The sequence below is a fragment of the Typopeltis vanoorti genome, chromosome 12 (assembly GCF_054136105.1).
Source record: "Typopeltis vanoorti isolate ZY-2024b chromosome 12, IOZ_Tvanoo_1.0, whole genome shotgun sequence".
In the NCBI taxonomy this organism is placed as follows: domain Eukaryota; kingdom Metazoa; phylum Arthropoda; class Arachnida; order Uropygi; family Thelyphonidae; genus Typopeltis; species Typopeltis vanoorti.
The window spans coordinates 95,354,154-95,375,153 of NC_143560.1; the positions used below are offsets into that span (position 1 = coordinate 95,354,154).

Consider the following 21,000-nt stretch of genomic DNA (forward strand, 5'->3'; position numbering starts at 1 on the left):
CGCCACTGAATTCGAATGAGAAGAGAATTTAATTAAGAAAGGAACATATTACAAATGTCTTCATACTAAAGAAGAATTCGCACTTTGAATTTCTAACAGGTGTGAGAAAAGTGGAAAGCGTATAAAATGCAACGTTGAACCTTTCCATGGCAACTACAGCCTTGATGGTGACTTTCTTTAGAAAGCAGAACCACGAATGCGTGACTAAGTTTATAGAAGTTTTCTACCATATGGAATGACAATATTATAAAGGGTTCGTACTTTATGTTTCATGTGTCCATTTAGACTGTTCATATTTGGTCTTTATATACTGTAATAAACACAAACATTTATTCTGATTACAAGACCATCGGTTTAATACACATACTGTATGTACAAGAACGCCGACTAGTTTCGCTAGCAAACTGTCAAGAGTAAAAACACAATAATGACTGTAGCATCTTGCTACATGCATACATTGTCACGCGAGCTGTCCAATTTGGTTGCCTAACGGTTACTGTATTCTTTCGTTTTTTTTGCATTTATTATTATAAAAGGTTTGTGTGAAGGAGGAAAAAAAAGGAATCTAAATTAAAGATCAACAGACCGTATCATAACTCGATCTGTGTTATTTCCTATGCTAAGTTTCATATGAAAATGTTTTTATTTCCTGGAGTAATCTGCAGAATATCAATATGGCAGCTGTTCAAACAGAAGATGGAGAGATTGTCGTGTCTGTTTATATCTATTCTATATATATAAAAAGATAAGACGAAATTTGAAACGTTTTTATGTCACGTTTTTGTCTCTTCGTTGTTTTGAAATGTCCAACAATGTGTTTGCCTTAATGAGACAACAATTTGTTGGACGTTTCAAAACAATGGCGAACCGACTTACCATTCCGGAACTCGGGAAGTTGGGTGCCGTAGGCGCCAGGGAGGCAAATCCTCCCTCCTCCCTTTAGTACAGAAAACAATACATCCCATGTTGGAGTAGAGAAAGTGAGGAACTCATAGCCAAATATGAGGAAACTGAAGATCCAACTATTGCTAAGGAACTCATATCAACCCTGGATAAAAACAGAAAGGAAAGATGGATCTCAATCATCAGTGAACTCGATTTCGTCACATCTAGTCGGAGAAGCTGGTCACTTCTGAGAAAATTAGGTGGAGCAGAGCCAACAATTTATTGAAACCTCCAAGATTCATCCCAGCTCTACCAGGAAAATTGCTGTACAAGCTTCCACCAGATAAATCCTGAAGATGGAACCCGAGCTTCCTGAACTCGTACACCCAGTATCTCGGGAAGAGGTACAAATTGCCTTAAAACTTACCAAGAATGGCAAAGCTGCAGGAGTGAATGGTATACTCCCTGAGTTTCTAAAACATCTTGGTCAACATGGCCAAACATGGCTGGCTGCCCTTTTCTCAGAAATCATCATGACTGGTAAACTACCAAAGCTGTGGCGAGAAGCCAAAATAATTGCCGTGCCCAAACCAGGGAAAGATCCAAATGATATGAAAAACCTGCGACCTATCTCCTTGCTTTGCACCACCTTTAAGCTCTTTGAAAGAATTCTCCTTAAAAGAATTTCACCATTCATCGAAAGAGCACTGCCGACTGAACAAGCTGGTTTCAGGCCAGGAAGAAGTTGCTGTGACCAGGTCCTGGCCCTGATAACTCAAATTGAAGCAGGCTTCCAGAAGAAACTTAAATCTGGAGCCACTTTCATTGACCTAACATCTGCTTATGACACTGTCTGGATCAGGGGCCTCCTCCTAAAACTAGGAAATATTATAAAGTGTAAAAAAACTTTCGAACTTTTTGATTCTATTCTCTCCAACAGAAAGATTCGGGTCTATATTGGTGGAAAAAAAGAGCAGACCCAGATTCCTTCACAACAGTCTTCCTCAGGGCTCTGTGTTATCCCCTATACTTTTTAACATCTACGTGTATGATCTACCTCATACCAGATCAAGCAAGTATATGTATGCCGATGACCTAGCAATCTTACATCAATCCACCTCCTTTACTAACCTAGAATCAATCTTGAATACAGACCTGAACACCCTGGAAGAGTACTTTAAGCAGTGGTACTTGAAGCCAAATCCAACGAAAACAGTGCCCTCAGTATTCCACCTGTACAATGCAGAGGCGAATCCACAACTCAACCTTTCTTTCTGTGGAAAAATGGTAGAACACGAGCCTCACCCAAAATACCTTGGGGTGAGCCTGGACAGAAGCCTAACCTATAAAAGGGACATCATCAACCTCTCCAATAAAATTAAAACCAGAAATAATATCATTTCAAGGCTTGCTGGAACAACCTGGGGTTGTGATGCAGAAGTCCTAAGGTCGTCTGCACTAGCCCTCGCATTCTCTGCAGCAGAGTATTGTGCCTCTGTCTGGGAAAGAAGTACATACACTAACATTATTAACAATATTCTATCTAACATTGCCTCCCACACACATACGGAGAAGACAAGCCTCGATTAAAGAATTTAATAAAGCAGTGAGCAACCCACTCCTGCCCCTATATTAGACTCTAATAAACCCACCTAGTCTATGCCTCAAATCTGGAAAGCCTCTCTGGTCCATGGACGAACTCTCTTCAGCTGTGCTGCCAGCAATATCTGACATATGGAGAGAACACTAGTCCAACAATCTACCAACAAACGGCTTCCTGGTAGAAGAGCCTTGTGCTCTGTAGCCTGGCTTTGATCATCCTAGGAAGATTTGGTCATCAATAAACAGGATCAGAACTAGTCAGGGCAGATGTGGCTACCTTCTACATAAATGGGGGCTGTCAGATCACCCTTATTGTGATTGTTCTCCCGTGGCTCAGACGATTACTCATATTATGTACGACTGCCCAAGGTGCCAATTTCACGGTGGTGGCCTACAGGACATCCACAAAGTGACGGATGAGGCATTGAATTGGCTTTCCAGCCTGGACCTTGACCTGTAGTTGGTGTGGCGGTGGTTATGGAGGAAACAGAAGATCATGGTCCCGCCTCACCATGAAGACGTTATTCTCGTAGTCACTCTCATAGTCCTCGTCATGGTATCGACAGAACTCCTCTTCATGTTAGATGATGATGTAATGTGAAATGGGCCCCCCCTCTAATGGATCAAGTTTTCTCACACAAGACACAACTGCTCTCTAATTAAACCTAGGATGCAGCTACATTTATGTTGTGAAGTGTTGTGAGAACATGCAGCCTTGTCATACTTGCTACAGTAGGACGATTATTGTCCCTGGCTTGATTATGACAAGTTACTTTTGCTTTATTTAAAAAAAAAAAAAGAAAAGACTTGGAAAACTGGTTGTGCCTTTTATATAATGAACTTTTATATGTTAAGATTTTCATAATTTGTTGCTGGAAATTGTGATTGTTCACTTACCAGTTTCATGTAGCCATAAGCATAAATAAATAAATAAATATAAATTAAACTCAAACTAAATCATATACATTAAAATCAGATGTAGAATTATATAAAGTTTACGATGAGCAAAGCGACCAGTTTCTCTCTTTCTCTCTCTCTCTTACACTAACACGGGAAAAACCCGCTCAACTTCGATAGATGTCTACTTCCTGGCGAGTTTAAAATAATGTTCTGGAACCTTTTTATTTTCTTTAACCTAAAGGTGAGTTATATAATATAATAATAAATTAACACCATTTATTCCCTTATAGGGAGTAGGCGGTGATCTTTAAACCTTATTTAGCATTTGAAGACTGAGTGGGCAGTTCAGTCTCCAACAGTAGCCAATCAGAGATAGCCGGCCCATGTCTATCACTAATTATAGGCAGCCACCGATGAAGAGGCTGGAAAACAAGTGCTGCCATCTCTTGATACCTAGCCCTAACAGGATATGTTACTGTCTGAAATAATGTGGGTTCTACGGTTGATTTTCTTGAGTTTACGGGACGAAAAACCCCAGTTTCAGGGAGAAAAAAACCCGCCTGCCAGTGCCAGGGCCGACTATCTCGGGAACCGGTCGAAGAAAGGCTTAGAAAAAGCTCCTCCAGTCGGCGACTAGATTCGAACTATAAGTCTAACTTCGTGCGGACAAGTTCAGAGGATGCAAGCACAACTTCCACTGAGTTACACAGACATATCTAAAGGTGATGTAATTGTTCTTATTCGAAGACAGTTTTTTTTTCTTTTATCAAAGCGCAAATCGATCAGAAGACATTCAAAATTAACAATTAATAGACGAACTTTCATAGACACTTTGATAGAAATATTTATGTCTACAGAAATATATTTTGAGTTTAAAAATAGTTGCTCCACCATATTCTTTTGTTTTAAGCTAATGAGAATATGATTTAGTCAGCTAAATCCACAATTGCCAACTCATTCTTTCAGAATCTAGGTAGATACCTACTAACGGAGTATATCACAAGGTGTGAAGTGGACATTATGTCAGAAGCCCTGGTCGGTATTCCTAACAAAGGCTACGCGGAGGTCCCTTGACCTCCGCGTAGCCTTTGACCAGCTTTGTCAAAGATCCAGCTTTGACCTTTAAGCACATATGGATCTGAGAGCTGGGTTAGAAATAAAGCGCTTGATCAAAGACGGGAGACCACAGATATGAGGGTCCTATAAAAAGAATAGAGGCATGAACAGATGGCATCAATGGCAATATCATATTAAAAACGAGGATATTAGGAAATAACTTGGCATTGTTAGCATCCAGGAATGTGTTAGCAGAGATATCTGAGGTGGCATGGTCACTTAAACAGAATAGGAGAGGAAACAGCAAAACAAGTGTTCTCTGCAAGCTTGGCAGGAAACAGACTCAGAGGAAGACAAAGATATAGGTGGATTGATACAATAAGAAGTGCCTTAAAAGACAGAAATATAAGATAATAACTTGGAGTGTTGACAGATAATAAATTAATTTGGAGAAAAATTCATAGCAAGTTAGTAATGGTGTAACATTTTCATGTAGTACTATTATAATATTCTGTATACACTTCCTGAGAGAATATATTAGGAATTTGATGATGGTAATGACAAAGAAATAACAATAATAATAATAATAAAAAACCTAGATGTTGTCACCAGCTATATGAATGACTGGAGAAACTGCCAGTTGTCTCCGTAGTACTATTATTAGTACTATTACTAATAATAAAGTGATTAGTACATTATGATTCTAACAGTAATCAGGTTGTTATGGAACAATTACACTACTGCAAGCAAAATTTTAATATCAATAATCAAATACTGCATGCATAATCATTTCACAGAAACACGAACAAGATCCAAAACGTCATTCTTGAAATGGATTAGGAATTTCATCTTAGCCATTTAACAGGCAAACCGTTAGTAATTTCGTAAGATAGTGTCAATAAGATTGTTTCTTATTAACACTATCGGTTGTTTTTTATTCACAAATGAACAGACCAACACAAATGCTGTACATTGATCTGCCTATTCAGGAGGTATGGAAATTTAAAAGCTGAACTAAGTTTTAAGTCTTACCGTGTATTATATATATAATAACTGAGTACCTGTCTGTTTTTGAAGATCGCTATTCCTGCCCAAATGGGAATTTGAGCCACTGACGCCATCATCAACAGCCATCCTACTACTTCAGCCCAGAATGGATAGGGTTCTCCATTATATTTAATGATTTCGTGAACTGTCAGACTATAGATGAGCAGAAACTGTGAACAGAATATTAGTTGAAAACTATTTATGGTGTGGGAGGGGGAAATAAAGAGAGGAAAAATTAATATTTTTATTTTTATTTGATGATAAAACTGAATCAAAATCCTTCATATTTAAACAAAGGATTTCTAACTCTGTTTTATTATCTATAAAGTATAATGCATTTTAAAAATCTAAATTGCTCAAAAGTAATGTAGGTAAAAATGGATTTATTTTTATTTTTTTATTGTGGCTTTTTCTACTGCCCAACAATATTATCAAGATACAAGAGACCATAAAGCAATGATGGTTGTTAGAAACGAAACTGCCTATCGTTTGAATCGTGAGGCAGAATTTAAAAAATAATTAATATCCAATGAATACCATGATATCAGATCGAGTTACTTACAGCACGTGGTACCTGAAGAAAATAAAGAGGGACAGCCACTCAAAACTTTGAAATGGAATGGAACTGTTGAGAAAAAATTTGAATCTTTTAAATATAATTCTTTAAATAATTGCTCCAAAACACGTTTTGCGAATGACATGTTTTGTGAAATGACATTGAAGCGAGTGTGCTTTGATTTTTTTTCCCAGGGGGGGGGGGGGTTAAGAAATAGCAGGTGTTTCACATGAGTGAAATATGAATAATACAAGGCGTTTCTAAAATACCCGACTGATTACTCCTCCCCTTCCCCCCCCGCAAAAAAAAACACTTGTAAGGTGTCATTTAATACAACTGTATCCTCATTCATTGGACTTTGCTGATGCATTTTCTTCTTTTGTAAGTTCATTAAGTGTTCTTGAAAGCGGTGGAATATAAACAAGTACACATACTTCCAAGTGAAGCGTAGCAGTGGAGACAGAGAAAGTCAAGGAACTAGTCCTTTTCCTTGAAAATTACACTGAGAATGGTACCGAGAATTTTATCTTAGTCTGAAATTTTGTCAAGAAACAGCTAATACATTCATTTGAAATGGCTTGTCTTTCTGTATATCTCTGGCATTGTTTCAGGAACTAAGTCTTTCCATAGAACTAGTTTCTGTTTGTTGTCTATTAGTTATAACTCATCTTTACTAGTGTGGGCGTTGGAATGAACCAACATGAAAATGATACCGCATTTCCTTAGGCTACGAAAAATTCCTGGAAATGTTATAAACGAGCCTGACATGACTTGGCACTATATCTACTCTATTACACAGAATATTGCAGCTTATGATGCAGTCGTTAGTATTATTTACGTGATTTATTATACTATGAGAAGCCACATATTACGCTCGTTTGAAAAACTTTACGCTCTGTTGTGATATTTGTGAACTTGTTTGATATACTGAAATTGCACGTACATAGTGAGAGTGCATATCTGAAATGGTCTATACCAGTGGTGTTCCACCTTTTTTACTACGCGAGCTACTTTTCTATAGAAAGTTATTCGGCGATCTACTAAATACTGTATAAATACTGGATACTGTATAAACCTGCAACTGCAAAACCTACAAGACAGAAGAGCAACACAACAAAGTTTTATTTGCAACTATTAAAAATCATTTAACAATGTTGACGAAACATTTTAGAAACTATTTTATAACCGACGACAACATAATGGCAATGTAAGAGTGGGTTAGAAACCCATTTCAAATGACCCCTGAAGGTTTCTCAGTTGAAGAAGATTAAATTTATTGACTTTACGTCATGCGGCGAAATCAAAAAACAATTTGCATCTAAATCGCTGTTTGAATTTTGGGCCGGTGTTGATGATGAATTTTCTGCACTAAAGTCAAGAGCTTTTCGTGCACTTTTGCCATTTCCAACATCTTATTTTTGTGAAATCGGGTTTTCTGAAGTGGCTGCCTTAAAAAACAAAATATAGATCTCAGTTAAAGAGAACTAAAGAAAGAAGGAGAACTAAGAGTGTTAATTTCCAATGTATCACCATCGTATGAAAAGCTTTGCTCCGCAACACAGACCAAGGAAGCCATTAATTTTTAGCTTAATTGTTATTGTTTAGTTTTAATTAGTTGCTCGGTATATTTTGCAATATTGATATGTTCGAGTAAGCGTAACTAGTTTATTCAGTACAGTGGATTTTATGCCTTTTATTATTTTATTTTCAGAGTGTATTTTATGTTTTTATTTTTATATTGTTTTTGTGTCAATAAATAGTTTCATTAAATGCTTTTGTTTCATTAAAGTAGTTTTTCAGTTTTTCCTTTGATTTCCACTTTCTTCGCACCCCCGTTTAGGTATTTCGCTTTTCCCAAAGGGGCGCAGCCAATAGGTTGAGAATCACTGGTCTATACAGTAGCGTTCTTAAAATGATATGACAGCGTTCAGGGTTCTAGCATTAATGAATCCTCTCCCCCATTCTCACACAAAGTATCATCACGGAGGAAGAATTTTTAAATATATGAGATTTTATCATCTAAAATTTCTGAAAAATGTTTCTATTTCTGTAAACTGCAAAAAATACATGTAATAACAATATCCACACCGCTGTGTTTTGTAATCATGAAATAAATTAATAACTATTTAACGGTGTTTCGAATTTTTACAATTTTCTTAAAGATTTTTAAAATGTGGTGACTTTCTAATCACAAAATTTTCTAAAGCAAATCCCGTGATGTCTTTCAGATATTTCCAATTACGCACCCCATTAAATGTAACATTATTTAACAATAATCCCTAAAGCTTCGACCTGCATAAAAATGTGCAGGTTGCAGACAGTCAACCCACTCAATAAGATTTAATGTTAATAGCAGAGGTTACAAACTTTTATACTTTGCATACCATCCATTAAAACATTTTGTAAATTTCATATCTCCTTCCAAAGCAAGGGCAAGTACATAGATTTGACGTACAAATTAGCCATGATAAGACACACACACACACTTATGAATAAAAACATTATCATCCAGCCTGTTTCGGGTCAATCTGGCTGCACGGTTAGCCAGTAGCAGGCTGGTGGTAGTGGCATCTTGGTATGGGGATTGTTCTCATGGATATCATTGGGTTCTCTCATTTCCCCCCCCCCACACACACACACTGAACACATCTTGACCGCTAATTCTTACTCGGGGATTGTTTCGGACCACATATTGCCCTACATGGTAACAATGGAGCTATGGATCTGGACCCTTCTAGCAAGCCAACGATATTGTCAAAAGGATCGCATTGCGCAAGCATAATTCGAAAGGCATATCCAATCATTCCGTACACTTCCCTAGCCGCCTAATTCTCCTGATTTGAATCCCATCGAACAGTTGTGGGAATCAAATTATCATGTGTATAAAGCAGCATCCACGATCGACACTTGTGCCTGGCTCAGTCGCTGACCTCCCCTCCCGGAGATTCTTCTGTCTAGTTCATTTAGAAGACTTCAGAACATCTTCCGTGATCTAGCGAAGTCAATGCCAAGACAGTTGTAAGCGGTTATCTTAGCCAAAGGAAGCCCGACGCCTGCTAGCTAGTTGGTTATAATGAGTTAAATTTTCATGGCTTGATATATTTATGCTTTCGTGTCTGACAAGTACCTCGTGCAACTTTTTTTTTTTTAGTAAGAAATAATTTTATTTGATAACTAGTTTCGTATAACATTTTCGTGTACTTTTCCAAATTAAAAAACAAATAGAAAAAAGGTATTTCACAGAGAGAAAGACTTCTCACTTAAGAACTGTCATTATTCAAATTAAACTTGAACTAAATGTTGAATAACGTAGGGAAATGTCATACAGGGGCTCATTGCAATGTGCCGTATAACTTCTCTCACAGCCTGATTCATATAATAGACTGATATAACGTCCGAACAAATTAATAATTGTGTCGAATATTGTATAATTTCGCTCGCTTTTTGAAATTTACCCACATCCGTTTTTTTTCCCCACATAATAACGGTTGCTAATTCAGAAATATCTCTGCGAATATTTTTTTTGTCTATTTGTTTTAATCTGAAGAACTACACGTAAATGTTGTACGAAACTATTTATTAAATACAATAATTTCTTACAACATGCACGTGGTACTTCCCAGATACAAAAACAAGGTGGCCATAATATTTTAGCTCATTGGGTGTATATTTCTTATAAATATCAAGCCACTGCTACTAATGGCTCACGCAAAAAGTTAAGCAAGTTTGAATGCAGTTAGTAGTTGGAAGGGTTCAATCGTTCGATGCTGTTGGCACACTCTCCCTTGAGTGATCCTATAGAGACACCTTCAGGGAGTCTTGATGACTCCCTGGAGGTGTCACATAATAATAATAAAAATAAAATATTGCTACAAAGAGTTTGCTTCTTGTATGTCATATGGTCTGCGAATTTAAATTTTAAAAATATGAGAAAGTATACTGCTGTTTATTCGTTAAAATCTCCTAAGTGCTATGACTTTGAATTATGTAGTACTCTGTCAACTAAACTACATCAATCAAAAATATCTTCTTGTTATTTTGCTAGTTAATTATTAAACGTTGAGATTCAACATCCCTGAATTTCTTTGAATTTTTGTGGATTACGGTGTTTATGTTAGTTTATTTTCATTTTAAAGTATCTCTAATTATTTCCTTTAAAATCGCGAAAGGAGAAGTTTCATTCATCGACCTTTTAGATATTGAAACGGTTAACGGTTAAAAATCCATTTATACGAAAAACAAAATGCAAACATTAGAACGTTACTATTAGGCACCATAAAAAAACTTCCTTTGCTCCATGTTGAAGAAATTAATTACTTGATCAGAGTAATAGTGTACATGTAGTCTGTTACTTACCAACATGACTAAAGGTGAAATAAATTGCCAGCACACTCTCCAGTATAAACCTGGTCTAAATCCGAGCATCAACTCCATATCATCGCAAAATTTGTTCACTCCTAAAAAAAAAAAAAAGTAAACTCAGAATCCAAAAGAGAACAACAACTTACAAAAAGAACAAGAAGCTACTTTAGGGATTCAAGATGTTCCAATTCCACTTACCATAGCCCCACATGAGAAAAATGAGTTCTGATGTAGCAACAAATAATCCCGCATATCCTCCTCCATAGGCGTCCATAAGATTAAGAACATACTGTCCTCCCTAAAGTATGGAATGATATGGACAGATAAAACTTTCAAACCACAAAATACAAAAACACAATATCACCAAGAATCATGTATTCATAGTGTTATGTTTCAATTAAGTGTGAAATCGAAAAGAAAATCCCACAAGTGAATGATTTTAATAAGGTTTCCAACTGTTAATATTATTATGTGTTTTCCTGAACAACATTATTACCACAAATGAGTCCCTCACGACACAGTCTTTGTAGATTGAAGAAGAACCAGGCCTAATGGGAACAATGAACTGATGGATGGGTGGATATATTTCACTGCTAAATGCAACAGTAAAAATGAACTGTAAAACGGTAGAAAACGAGTATGAGAACTGCTAATTCATCTTCAGTTGCAAAATGTATAAGTACTTGTAAGGCATAATTCATTCTTACGCAAGTTATTGCAGGACTACTCAAGGTTATGAATATATTTCTATTAATATTTGTCAAATCATTAAAATTCTGATTTCAAAGGGATCACTTGTAATGAGAAATCCAGGCAAAAACGAATTTATGCATGTAGAATCCATAAGCCCCAAATAGCTCGGAGGTCATATATGACCCTCCGAGCTAAGTGACAACTTTGGACTACTCATCGGATTTTTTTTTAAAACCAGTCCTAGATTCGAGAATGGCTTAAGTCGCGTTCTTGTGACCTCTTGTGACTAATTTTCATCGTCCTTTAATCTGTCATTTAATCCGTCACCGCAGAAAAAGTAAACAGTATAATCAGACCCCAAAATACAGATATTTTGGGGTCTGATCATATCGCCACAGTGGCGCACCCAGGGAGAGGGCCAAGGGGCTCTTCCCCCCAAAACGAAAAAGGAAATAAACACTAGAAAATTTTCCAAAAATCTTTTCCTAATTAAAATTCGTTTTTTTATTTATGTTGTGTCTTCTATTTCTATACTACTTATCATGTATTGGCGATCACTGCAGATGCTCAGTCAGTCATAGGTCGTATGCAATGCGTAGTGTGTATTCGTAAATCGTCTACTCGTCTACTCAACTCGGATCTTGAGTGCTCTCCCCCCCCCCCTCCAGATTAAATCCTGAGTGCGGCACTGTATCTCCATGTAAATGGGTAAATCAGTGGGTATCCTAACACTCAGGAACTCCTGTTCAAGGGAATGGGTTACTGAGTGTAAATGACATAATTTAAAATCTAAGGATACGATATAATACTATATATGCATTCCATTCTTTGATATACACTACAAAATATTTTAGAGTTAGCTTTTTTAAGTAAACTTTCATCCTAAAAGATGGAATGGAGAGGTAAAAAAGTTTGAGAATTCCTTAGTCATAAAGAATAAGAAATATTTTTCCTTTTTCAAAATATGTTTCAATTAGTCTGAGATATGAGGCTTAAAATTAGTTTTCGCCTGTTTCTCAAATTGCGTAATTTCCTGGTAGATTTATTATATCTGTCCCTACACATAATAACTTTGCTGTAATCAGATAGATTTTTAATCGAATCATTATATCAGAGAATGCGCCCGACTGCATATAAATAAATAATACTTATGCAGAAAGTATTTTATCTTGGGTATAATGAAATGTTAAAGATACCAAGCTATTTTAAACCTGGTTTTACTCCATTTCCCAAGTAAGCAAACAGACAAACAAGTCAAGTTTGCGCCTGCACGTATTGCGAGTCTAGCTGACCCTCAAAGTAGTGCAAGACCAAGGCAACTCATGATAAAAGTAGAATAAGCTCTGATCACTAATCTTAATATTAATACCTCAATAAAGGTCGAAACCGGTCTGGGTAGTGGCTCCTTGCCTTTAATACAAAGCATCATACATCTCCTCTAGGAGATGTGCTTTGCATTAAGGGTAAATATTAAGATTAGTGATCAGAGCTTATTCTACTTTTACCATGAGTTGCCTTGGTCTTGCACTACTTTGAGGATCAGCTAGACTCGCAATACGTACAGGCGCAAACTTGACTTGTTTGTGTGTTTGCTTACTTGGGAAATGGAGTAAAACCAGGTTTAAAATAGCTTGAGAAACAAAACGTTAGGACCAAAAATTAGTGATTATTCTCGAATTATGAAAAAATAATGAAGAAAGGTGTTAGAGGATTTATTTAATTTTATTTATGGGATCGTATTAGTGTCCAGTTTAGTAAAAATATTCAAACGATATTTAATTATAATGCTAAAAATAATAATAAATAAACTATCTACAGTACATAAGCGAAAAACTGTTTTAGGTTCGGTTGCGAAGGTTCAAATTCTGTGACAATGAATGACATATTGAAGAATTCTTTTGCAAAAGAATCTTTCTATGATTGTCTCCGACATTTCCATACTGCTTATTTGACTTATTTATTTCTTGAAATAGCAATCCAATGTGATCAGTGCAGCAACGATCAACTTCATTCTGATAGGATCAACTCTACTTCCTATATTATTATTATTATTATTATTATTATTATTATTATTATTATTATTATTATTATTATTATTATTAAACTCAGGATAATAGCAAGCAAACTATATCGATTGAAAGATATTTCCCCGACACACACAAAAATACTAATCTATAAAGCATTATGTGAAAACGTTTTAAGAAACGCAATCACATCATATGCATTCTGCGCAGACTACAAACTTAACAAGTTACAATGGTTGCAAAATAAAATGGTAAAACTGATTTTCTGGGAATAACCCACACTTATGCGGGCAGCATGGACAGAACACAAAATATTTAAGGTGAAATACTTCTTATGCCACTACACATTCATGTTAAAACACTACTTCAGTCCAACTTACAGAGTAACCAGAACAGCATACCAGATAACAAGACCACAGACAACAAACTACATAACATATAAGTACAATAATCACTACGGAAAAGCCACCAGAAACTTCTACGTACCTGACATGATAAACAAACTGCCGTTCGACGACAGAAACCTAGGGACCTACAAGGAGCTGAAACAGGCGCTATATAAATATTATAGCCAGATGGAAAGTTAGAGAAATTCCTCTCTCTCTTTCTCTCTTAGTCACACACACACACACGCACACACACACACACACACACACACACACACACACACACACACACACACACACACACACACACACACACACACACACACACACACACACACACACACACACACACACACACACACACACACACACACACACACACACACACACAAAACTATAGCAAACCCCTCTCAAAAAACACCATTACAAGGACGCAAACATAACATACTCAAATCCAACCCCACTTGCAAAAAAGTTAAACCGTGGACAAGCAGTAGTAGTCTTCTAAGCACCTATCTACAAACAGTAAAATCGACACTTGGCTTGCGAAGGGTATAGAAACAAAACAACGAAACCACCGCCATCTATTACCTTCCTCACATAAGCTCTGCAAAGCTTCGAGGAAGAAATCAGAAATTCGACTCAAAGAAACAAGTAAATATTATAATCGATTTAATAAAAAATGAATCATAGTAAATTTAAATGGATCTTTGTAAATAAATATGTGAAAAAAGATGTAAAACACATTGTTAATATCATTATCTATGCAATTTAAATAAAATCAGAGATGCCATAGAAGTAAAAATAGGCGGGAAAAGATTCAGAGGAAGAGTAAGGAAAACAATGCTAGATGACATGCTGAATGGAGACAGGTACACAACCTTGAAAGAGAAGGCTCAGAACAGAAGAGAGTGGAAGGAAAGTTCTGTTACTAGAAGAAAAACCTGCTGAATTGCAGAATACTCAAGAAGAAGAAGAAGATGACAGGTTTGATTTAGGGTCATCGGCAGGTATTTTTGTTGTTAATGCAGCGGTATGGGTGACAGCGTATCGATCGTGGTGCGGGGCATATGATTCTTGGGTTGTGTATTATCAACACCTGTGTTTTGATGCCGTTGATTAGAATTGCGTTTTGGTAGAAGTATGTTGTGATTTCATTTAGGTCTTGTTGTGTTTTGCAGAGCTGTGTTGATGTCTGTGAGAATTGCTAGTAGTGCGGTGTCACCTGCGTACTAATATATTTTTTAATAGTAATAGTAATTTATTGATTGCTAAAATATTTACACATACAACAGACATCTTGAGTGACGTTGCAACTTATAATTTTGCAGAATTCAGCTCTAAGTGCTGCATTTTCTACATTGATTTCAACTAAAATTTTTAATAGTATTTTTTGGCTCTATATTATGTATATACAACACATGTTCTTCTAATGTTAACAATGAAGATTATTCAGAATTTTTTGTATAATAATTTTTGTTTATATAATTTTTTAATTATAAGAATAATTTATTACATTATTTTTTCATGTTACATAAGAGTATTATATTAATGATATTATCACATAATAATAATAATCAGTATCTTCAGTATCTTTTTTATTGTTGTATACTTTACTAACTGTTTTATTACATAATCTGCTTCTTTGGTTATATGGATTACGTGTGGTTGAGTGAGGCGAGTTAATCCCACCTACTTCGAAGCTTGGGTTAGCTTTTGTGAAGAGAGTGGGATTTAGGCTTCACTATTTATGTGGTTGCTACTGTTTATGTGTGGGATGTAGGCATTGGATGTTGGTGATTTGTGTGTATATTAGTGTAAATGGTATATTAACTTTGTTGGTATATTTTCCAGAGTTTGTTTTTTAATGTTCTGTAGTTATCTACGTGTTTTAACTTTCTTGGTGGGTTGTTGAATTGCGTGGGTATCTGATGTGATCTCACAAAAGAACCGTATGAGTTGTTGAAGGGTGTGGGGATGAGATAGTTGTTGTAGGTCGTGTTATAAGATATGTGTCTCTGTTGTTTCGATAGGTGATGCTGAAGTAATTCCTTCTTAACGTGATGTAGTGTTTCAGGTTTTTAATGCTCAGAATTCTGTGTATCGCCATGTGCTTGTCGGATATTGGTTGTTGCGTGTAAGGTGTCCAGATCACTGTTGACACGATTTTCCTGTGTAGTGTTTCTAATTTTGTTAGGTGGCTGTTTGTTGTATTTGCATAGACTGTTATTCCGTATCTGAGTAGGGATTTGCAGATACCGTGATATAGGGTTTTTTTTTTTATATTGGGTGGAATAATGTCTTTAACTTGGAAGAGTTTTGCTGCGATGATCCGGAGTTTGGTGTGTAGGTATTCTATATGTTTTGTCCATTTGAGGTGGGAATCTACAGTATATAGAGACTGAGGTATTTTGCGTGTGTTACATGTTTGATTTCGGAACATTGCAGGTATTTTTGTTGTTAATGGAGCGGTATGTGTGACAATGTATCGATAGTGATGCACGGCGTATGATTCTTGGATTGTGTATTATCAACATCTGTGTTTTGGTGCCGTTGATTAGAATTGCGTTTTGGTGGAAGTATGTTGTGATTTCGTTTAGGTCTTGTTATGCTTTGCAGAGAGCTGTGTTAATGTCTGTGTGGATTGCTAGTAGTGCAGTGTCATCTGCGTATTGAAATATTTGACTTCTTATGGATATGTTATGAACATCGTTAATGTATATGTTGAATAGAGTGGGTGATAATATGGCACCTTGAGGTACACCGTGTTTTACTTGTATACTCCGACTGTGACATGTACCTATTTTTGTTACTTGTGTTCTGTTTGAGAGGTAGTTCTTGAACCATGTATGCAGTGTTCCTCTTATACCTATTGAGTATAGTTTGGTGAGTAGTATGTCATGTTCAAGTGTGTCAAATGCTTTGGTTAGGTCCAGCAGTATAAGGACGGCGTACTTGTTTTTGTCGAGAGCTTTGTTTATTGTGTCGGCGATGTCTTCTAATAAAGTAACGGTGCTTTTTGTTTTCTGAAAGTCGTATTGGTTTTGTGAGATGATGTTGTACTTCTGTAAATAGTTCTGTAGTCTGGTGTGTATGATTGGTAGTGTAGCTATTGGTCTGTAGTTCTGAGTATCGTTTCTTTTGCCGTGTTTGTATATTGGCGTAATTACTGCAGTTTTTAGTTGTTGTGGAATAATGCCTGTGTCGAATATTATGTTCACGCGTTTCAAAAGTATTGGATTTATTTGTTCAAAGTGTGTTATAAGGTCTGTGAGTCTTATTTTGTCTATTCCTGGAGTGGTCTTTGGTATTAGTTGTAGGATTGCTTCTTTCAGTTCCTGTTTTGTTATGGGTGGAAAATACATCGTTTGTTGTTGACTTTGTGTCTGTAGTTTTTTGTTGATCGTTGATAGTTTGTCTTTTTTGAGTTGTGTTATGTTGTTTGTGAAAGCATGGTTGAATGAGTCTGCTAGTTCCTCTTGGTTTGTGTCTCCTGACCGAAGCTTTTTGCAATAAAATCTTGTGCTTAAGTTTTCTTTTTTCGGGTTACTAATTCGTTGAGTGTAGCCCATGTTTGCTTAATGTTGTCGTTATATTCAATAATAATAATAATAATAATAATAATAATAATAATAATAATAATAATAATAATAATAATAATAATAATAATAATAATAAAAGCAGTTGATTGCCAGCATTTTTAAAATGCACGCATCAACTGCTACCTGCTTTTTGGATGTTTAGTAAACAACACAGCATTGTTTTAAACATTTCTTAACTATATAATAATACTAGCAAGTGTATTAACACCTTTAATAATTATCTCAAATTACCTTTACTTCCTTTTTTTTTTGTATTTCGTTTCTTTATTATTATTCTTTTTACATACCTTTGTGACGCATGGTAGTCCAAACAGAAAACATATAACGCACACACAAAAGGTCACCAGAACTTTCCGGTTACGCAGGTGTGGGAACTCATCGTAAATAGCGGTAAATATGGTCTCCAGATAAGAGAACTATACAGAGGAAAAAAATAATAATGTATTGACCAACTCAAAATATTTAGGTTGATGAGTAGCCTGCCTGTAAACACTTAATAAATATTTTAAAACAAAGGAGAATATACAACATTTTCGACAGATTACTGTAGTTTTTAATGATATTTGAAAGTACTCTAAGGAATGTTCATTTGTAATGCTACAAATTTCTGCGATTTACGTCTTTTCGTAGCTGATTGTGCTGACTTTATTCTGATAAAAAATAATGCGACATCAGCACCACTTAGTGTCGTAAGCTAGTGAAAACAATAATGGCGTAAATACCTAGTATTGAAGCCATCATTTTTTTGACGGGCTTACGGCATTAAGTGGTGCTGACATCGCATTATTTTTAATTGATTGCTTCCTACATATGTAATTAAAATTTAATTATAAGGTAAAAATTCTTAATGAAAGCGAAAAACAAACTACATTATCTGTTGATCAAAATTTTATGATTTTGTTATTTATAAAACAGTATAAATGAAATGTATTTGTATTATTATTATTAAATTATTATTAATAACCTAAGATTTGCTGATGATATTCTTATTATTGCAAACAATATGAAAGATTTCAAAAAATGATAGAAGATCTAACAACTAAATAACTAGAAATTGGATTACACATTAATTCTGAGAAAACCAGAATAATGACAAACCGAAAAGGATACGATGAAAGACACAACCTTAAGGTAAATAATACAGAAATTGAAATAGTAGATGGGTATTAGAGCCTCCGTAGCTCAGTCGATATAGGCGAAGCCCCCCCTTGATCGAAAAGACCTGGGTTCGATTCCCGTCCATGACGTCAGGAACTATATCTGGTCTCTTTCGATTAAAAGGTGAGTTAGCCGCTCTCATACGGTGGCGGAGGGTTTTTCGTTCTAGGACAAGTCGGTTGGGATCGAGCGCGTAAGGCCGCATCATGTAAAATGGCTGACCGCAAATAGATGGGATAAGGCACAAGAGGAAGAAGAAATAGTAGATGAAAATTGTTAACAATGAAGAAACAATGAGTCATGGAAAAAGTGAAAAGAAGAATAGGAAGAAATCTAAAAAAAAAAAAAATTTTAAATGGAAAGATGTCTGCCAAACATAAGACTCGGAGATAAAATCAAAAATGAAGAAAGAAGTCAAAGAAAATTTTTAGATATTGGAGAAAACATACTTCGAAATAAATAGAAATGGGAGGGACACATCGCAAGACTCAAGGACAATAGATGGACAAAAGTTTGACTGGAGTGCGGCCATATGAAGGTAAAAGATCAGCTGGAAGACTTGAAAGAAGATGGTCAGGTGATATAAGAAAAAAACAGCTGGAACTCTTTGGCACCAAGCAGCTCAGGATAGAAACACATGGAGAGAATTCGGAGACACCTATAGCCAGAAATGGCTATAAAAGGACTAAAAGAAGAAGAAGAAGAAGAAGAAAACAGAATATTATTATTATTACCGTAATAATTATTAATGTACTGTTGTTGTTTGTTATTATTGTATTACTTATGGTAGATACGTGGTATATGAATGACATTAGCGATGATCAAAGAAACTATCACTGAATTCCTCTTCACTATATTGACTAAATCACTGTTTTCCAAAGTTATAATAGTCGCGTAGCAGTTTTTGAGACATAACCTAATTGGCTTACCACCAATCTATGGGAAGATAATATGGAAAATCAGGCGTGTAGAAAAGCTATAATGTAGTTATTATAGTTTATTCAATAATCACCATTTTCAAGAAAAGAAACAAATTGTTTGCTATGAGGAATGGATCTATTTGTGACCAGACACAAACAACGACTTTATCCACATGTCTATGTAATCGGGTTTAATTGTTAAAGTGCACCCTTCATGACAAGTCTATATACGACACTTTTCTTAAAAAATCAAGCAAATAATACCACACGCATATAGTGATATACTCGTTACAAATCTGTTCACTGAGTAGTTGGCTGGTGACTCTATGTTGTTATTGGATGACGGATGCTATGGATACTGTGAATCAACTACTGTAGCACCGTGGCCGAAGCATGAATATAAACATGTGCTAACGTCTTTGGCGTTAACTCCGATTTGGCTTGCTTTTTCTCCACTTAATTTACCTATCTGTAATATTTATACTTATTCTAGAAAATTCAAGAAAAAGCAAGTAAGGTAACTGATTTCTTTTCGGCTGTTTAATCCTTATTCAACAACCGAAAAGAAATAGGTTATCATTCAAAAAGAGCCGAAGCAGACTTCTGAAATTATATTTTTTTTTAATTTTTTTTTTCTTTTGAATTTTAGCGATTTCTTTTCGCTGTGTATCACCTAAAATCTGTATATCACTACTGATAGGAGTATAATTCTGGGAAACACTAAGCTAGATGAATTAGACCGATTAACAGGAGTTTTATGTTGGAAAATATATGCTGATAATTATGAGAAGGAAGGAAAATTGTCAGAAATACGAAAAGAGAGGGATTATAACTATGATATTTCTTGCGTACGGTCAGAGATAAGCTACCAAATGATGATGTAAAGTTAAAAAAGTCCTTCTCAGATTATCTTCATTCAGATGAAGAGTTCAAGGTTGTGTTAGAAGGTAGTAGATATTTTGGTGTTTGGAATCATAATGACAAATGGCAGAGCCGGCGCTAGGGTCTTTGCCGCCCGCATGCAATGTCTATCTAAGCGCCCCTGTAACGATCCGGGCGTGTGTTCGTAAAAGAACCCCGGTTCTTTTACGATAATAAACATTTTAATTATTTGAAATTTCTTAAATAAATTTTGACAGAACAGCCACACGTTGGTTCGCTAAATGTAACGAACCGGGGGTGTTGACTAGGCAGGATAATCGTTAAAAACCCGAATGTTCAAAACATTCTCAAAAGTTAAAGCAAATTTTGATAAGCCACTTCATTTTAATCGTTCAATATAATGATACAGGGATTTTAGCCTTTTCACCAAACCGAATCGCTAACAAAATTAAAATGAATTTTAATTAAAGTTAAAATTTATTTGAACTAAAGTTTAAAAAATTCTTGCATTTTACAAGTTACTAAATTCTTAGTAACTTGTAAAAATTTTTTAATAATTTTTATAAGTGGAACTATCTTTTAGGAAAATAAAAGAAACTCAAGATAGATGAGAAAATAAGAAAAGAATTCAGAAATAATTAGAACATTTAATATAAGTATTCAAAAAATAAAATCTTTACAGAATAACAGAAAATAAATTAAATTACATAAATATACTTGAATTTTTTTTAAATTAAAATTTTAGGGTTTTTGATTTCATATTCATAAAATTAGAAATAATGGTCTTAACGTCTAATTCCGCAAATATATCATTTTCGATAGCTATTAACGCCAAAGTAACAAGCCTTTTTTGGTGACAGACTTGTTCTTAAGTAGGTTTTAATCAATTTCAACTTGGAAAAGCAACGTTCACCGCTCTCTACACTA

At 35.4% G+C, this 21,000-nt stretch overlaps 1 protein-coding gene across 1 annotated transcript in view; it reads right to left on the minus strand.

Annotated features, from left to right (window-relative positions):
* The window catches only part of LOC150101022 (sodium- and chloride-dependent glycine transporter 1-like), a 58,222-nt gene that overhangs the window by 1,106 nt on the left and 36,116 nt on the right, over nt 1–21,000 (minus strand). Inside the window, exons 11-14 of the mRNA XM_090402222.1 lie at nt 17,401–17,529; nt 10,607–10,706; nt 10,403–10,503; nt 5,505–5,660 (exon numbers count right to left, since the gene is read on the minus strand). Of these exons, the coding sequence (XP_090258348.1) occupies nt 5,505–5,660; nt 10,403–10,503; nt 10,607–10,706; nt 17,401–17,529 (486 nt within the window). The remainder of the gene's footprint in view (nt 1–5,504; nt 5,661–10,402; nt 10,504–10,606; nt 10,707–17,400; nt 17,530–21,000) is intronic.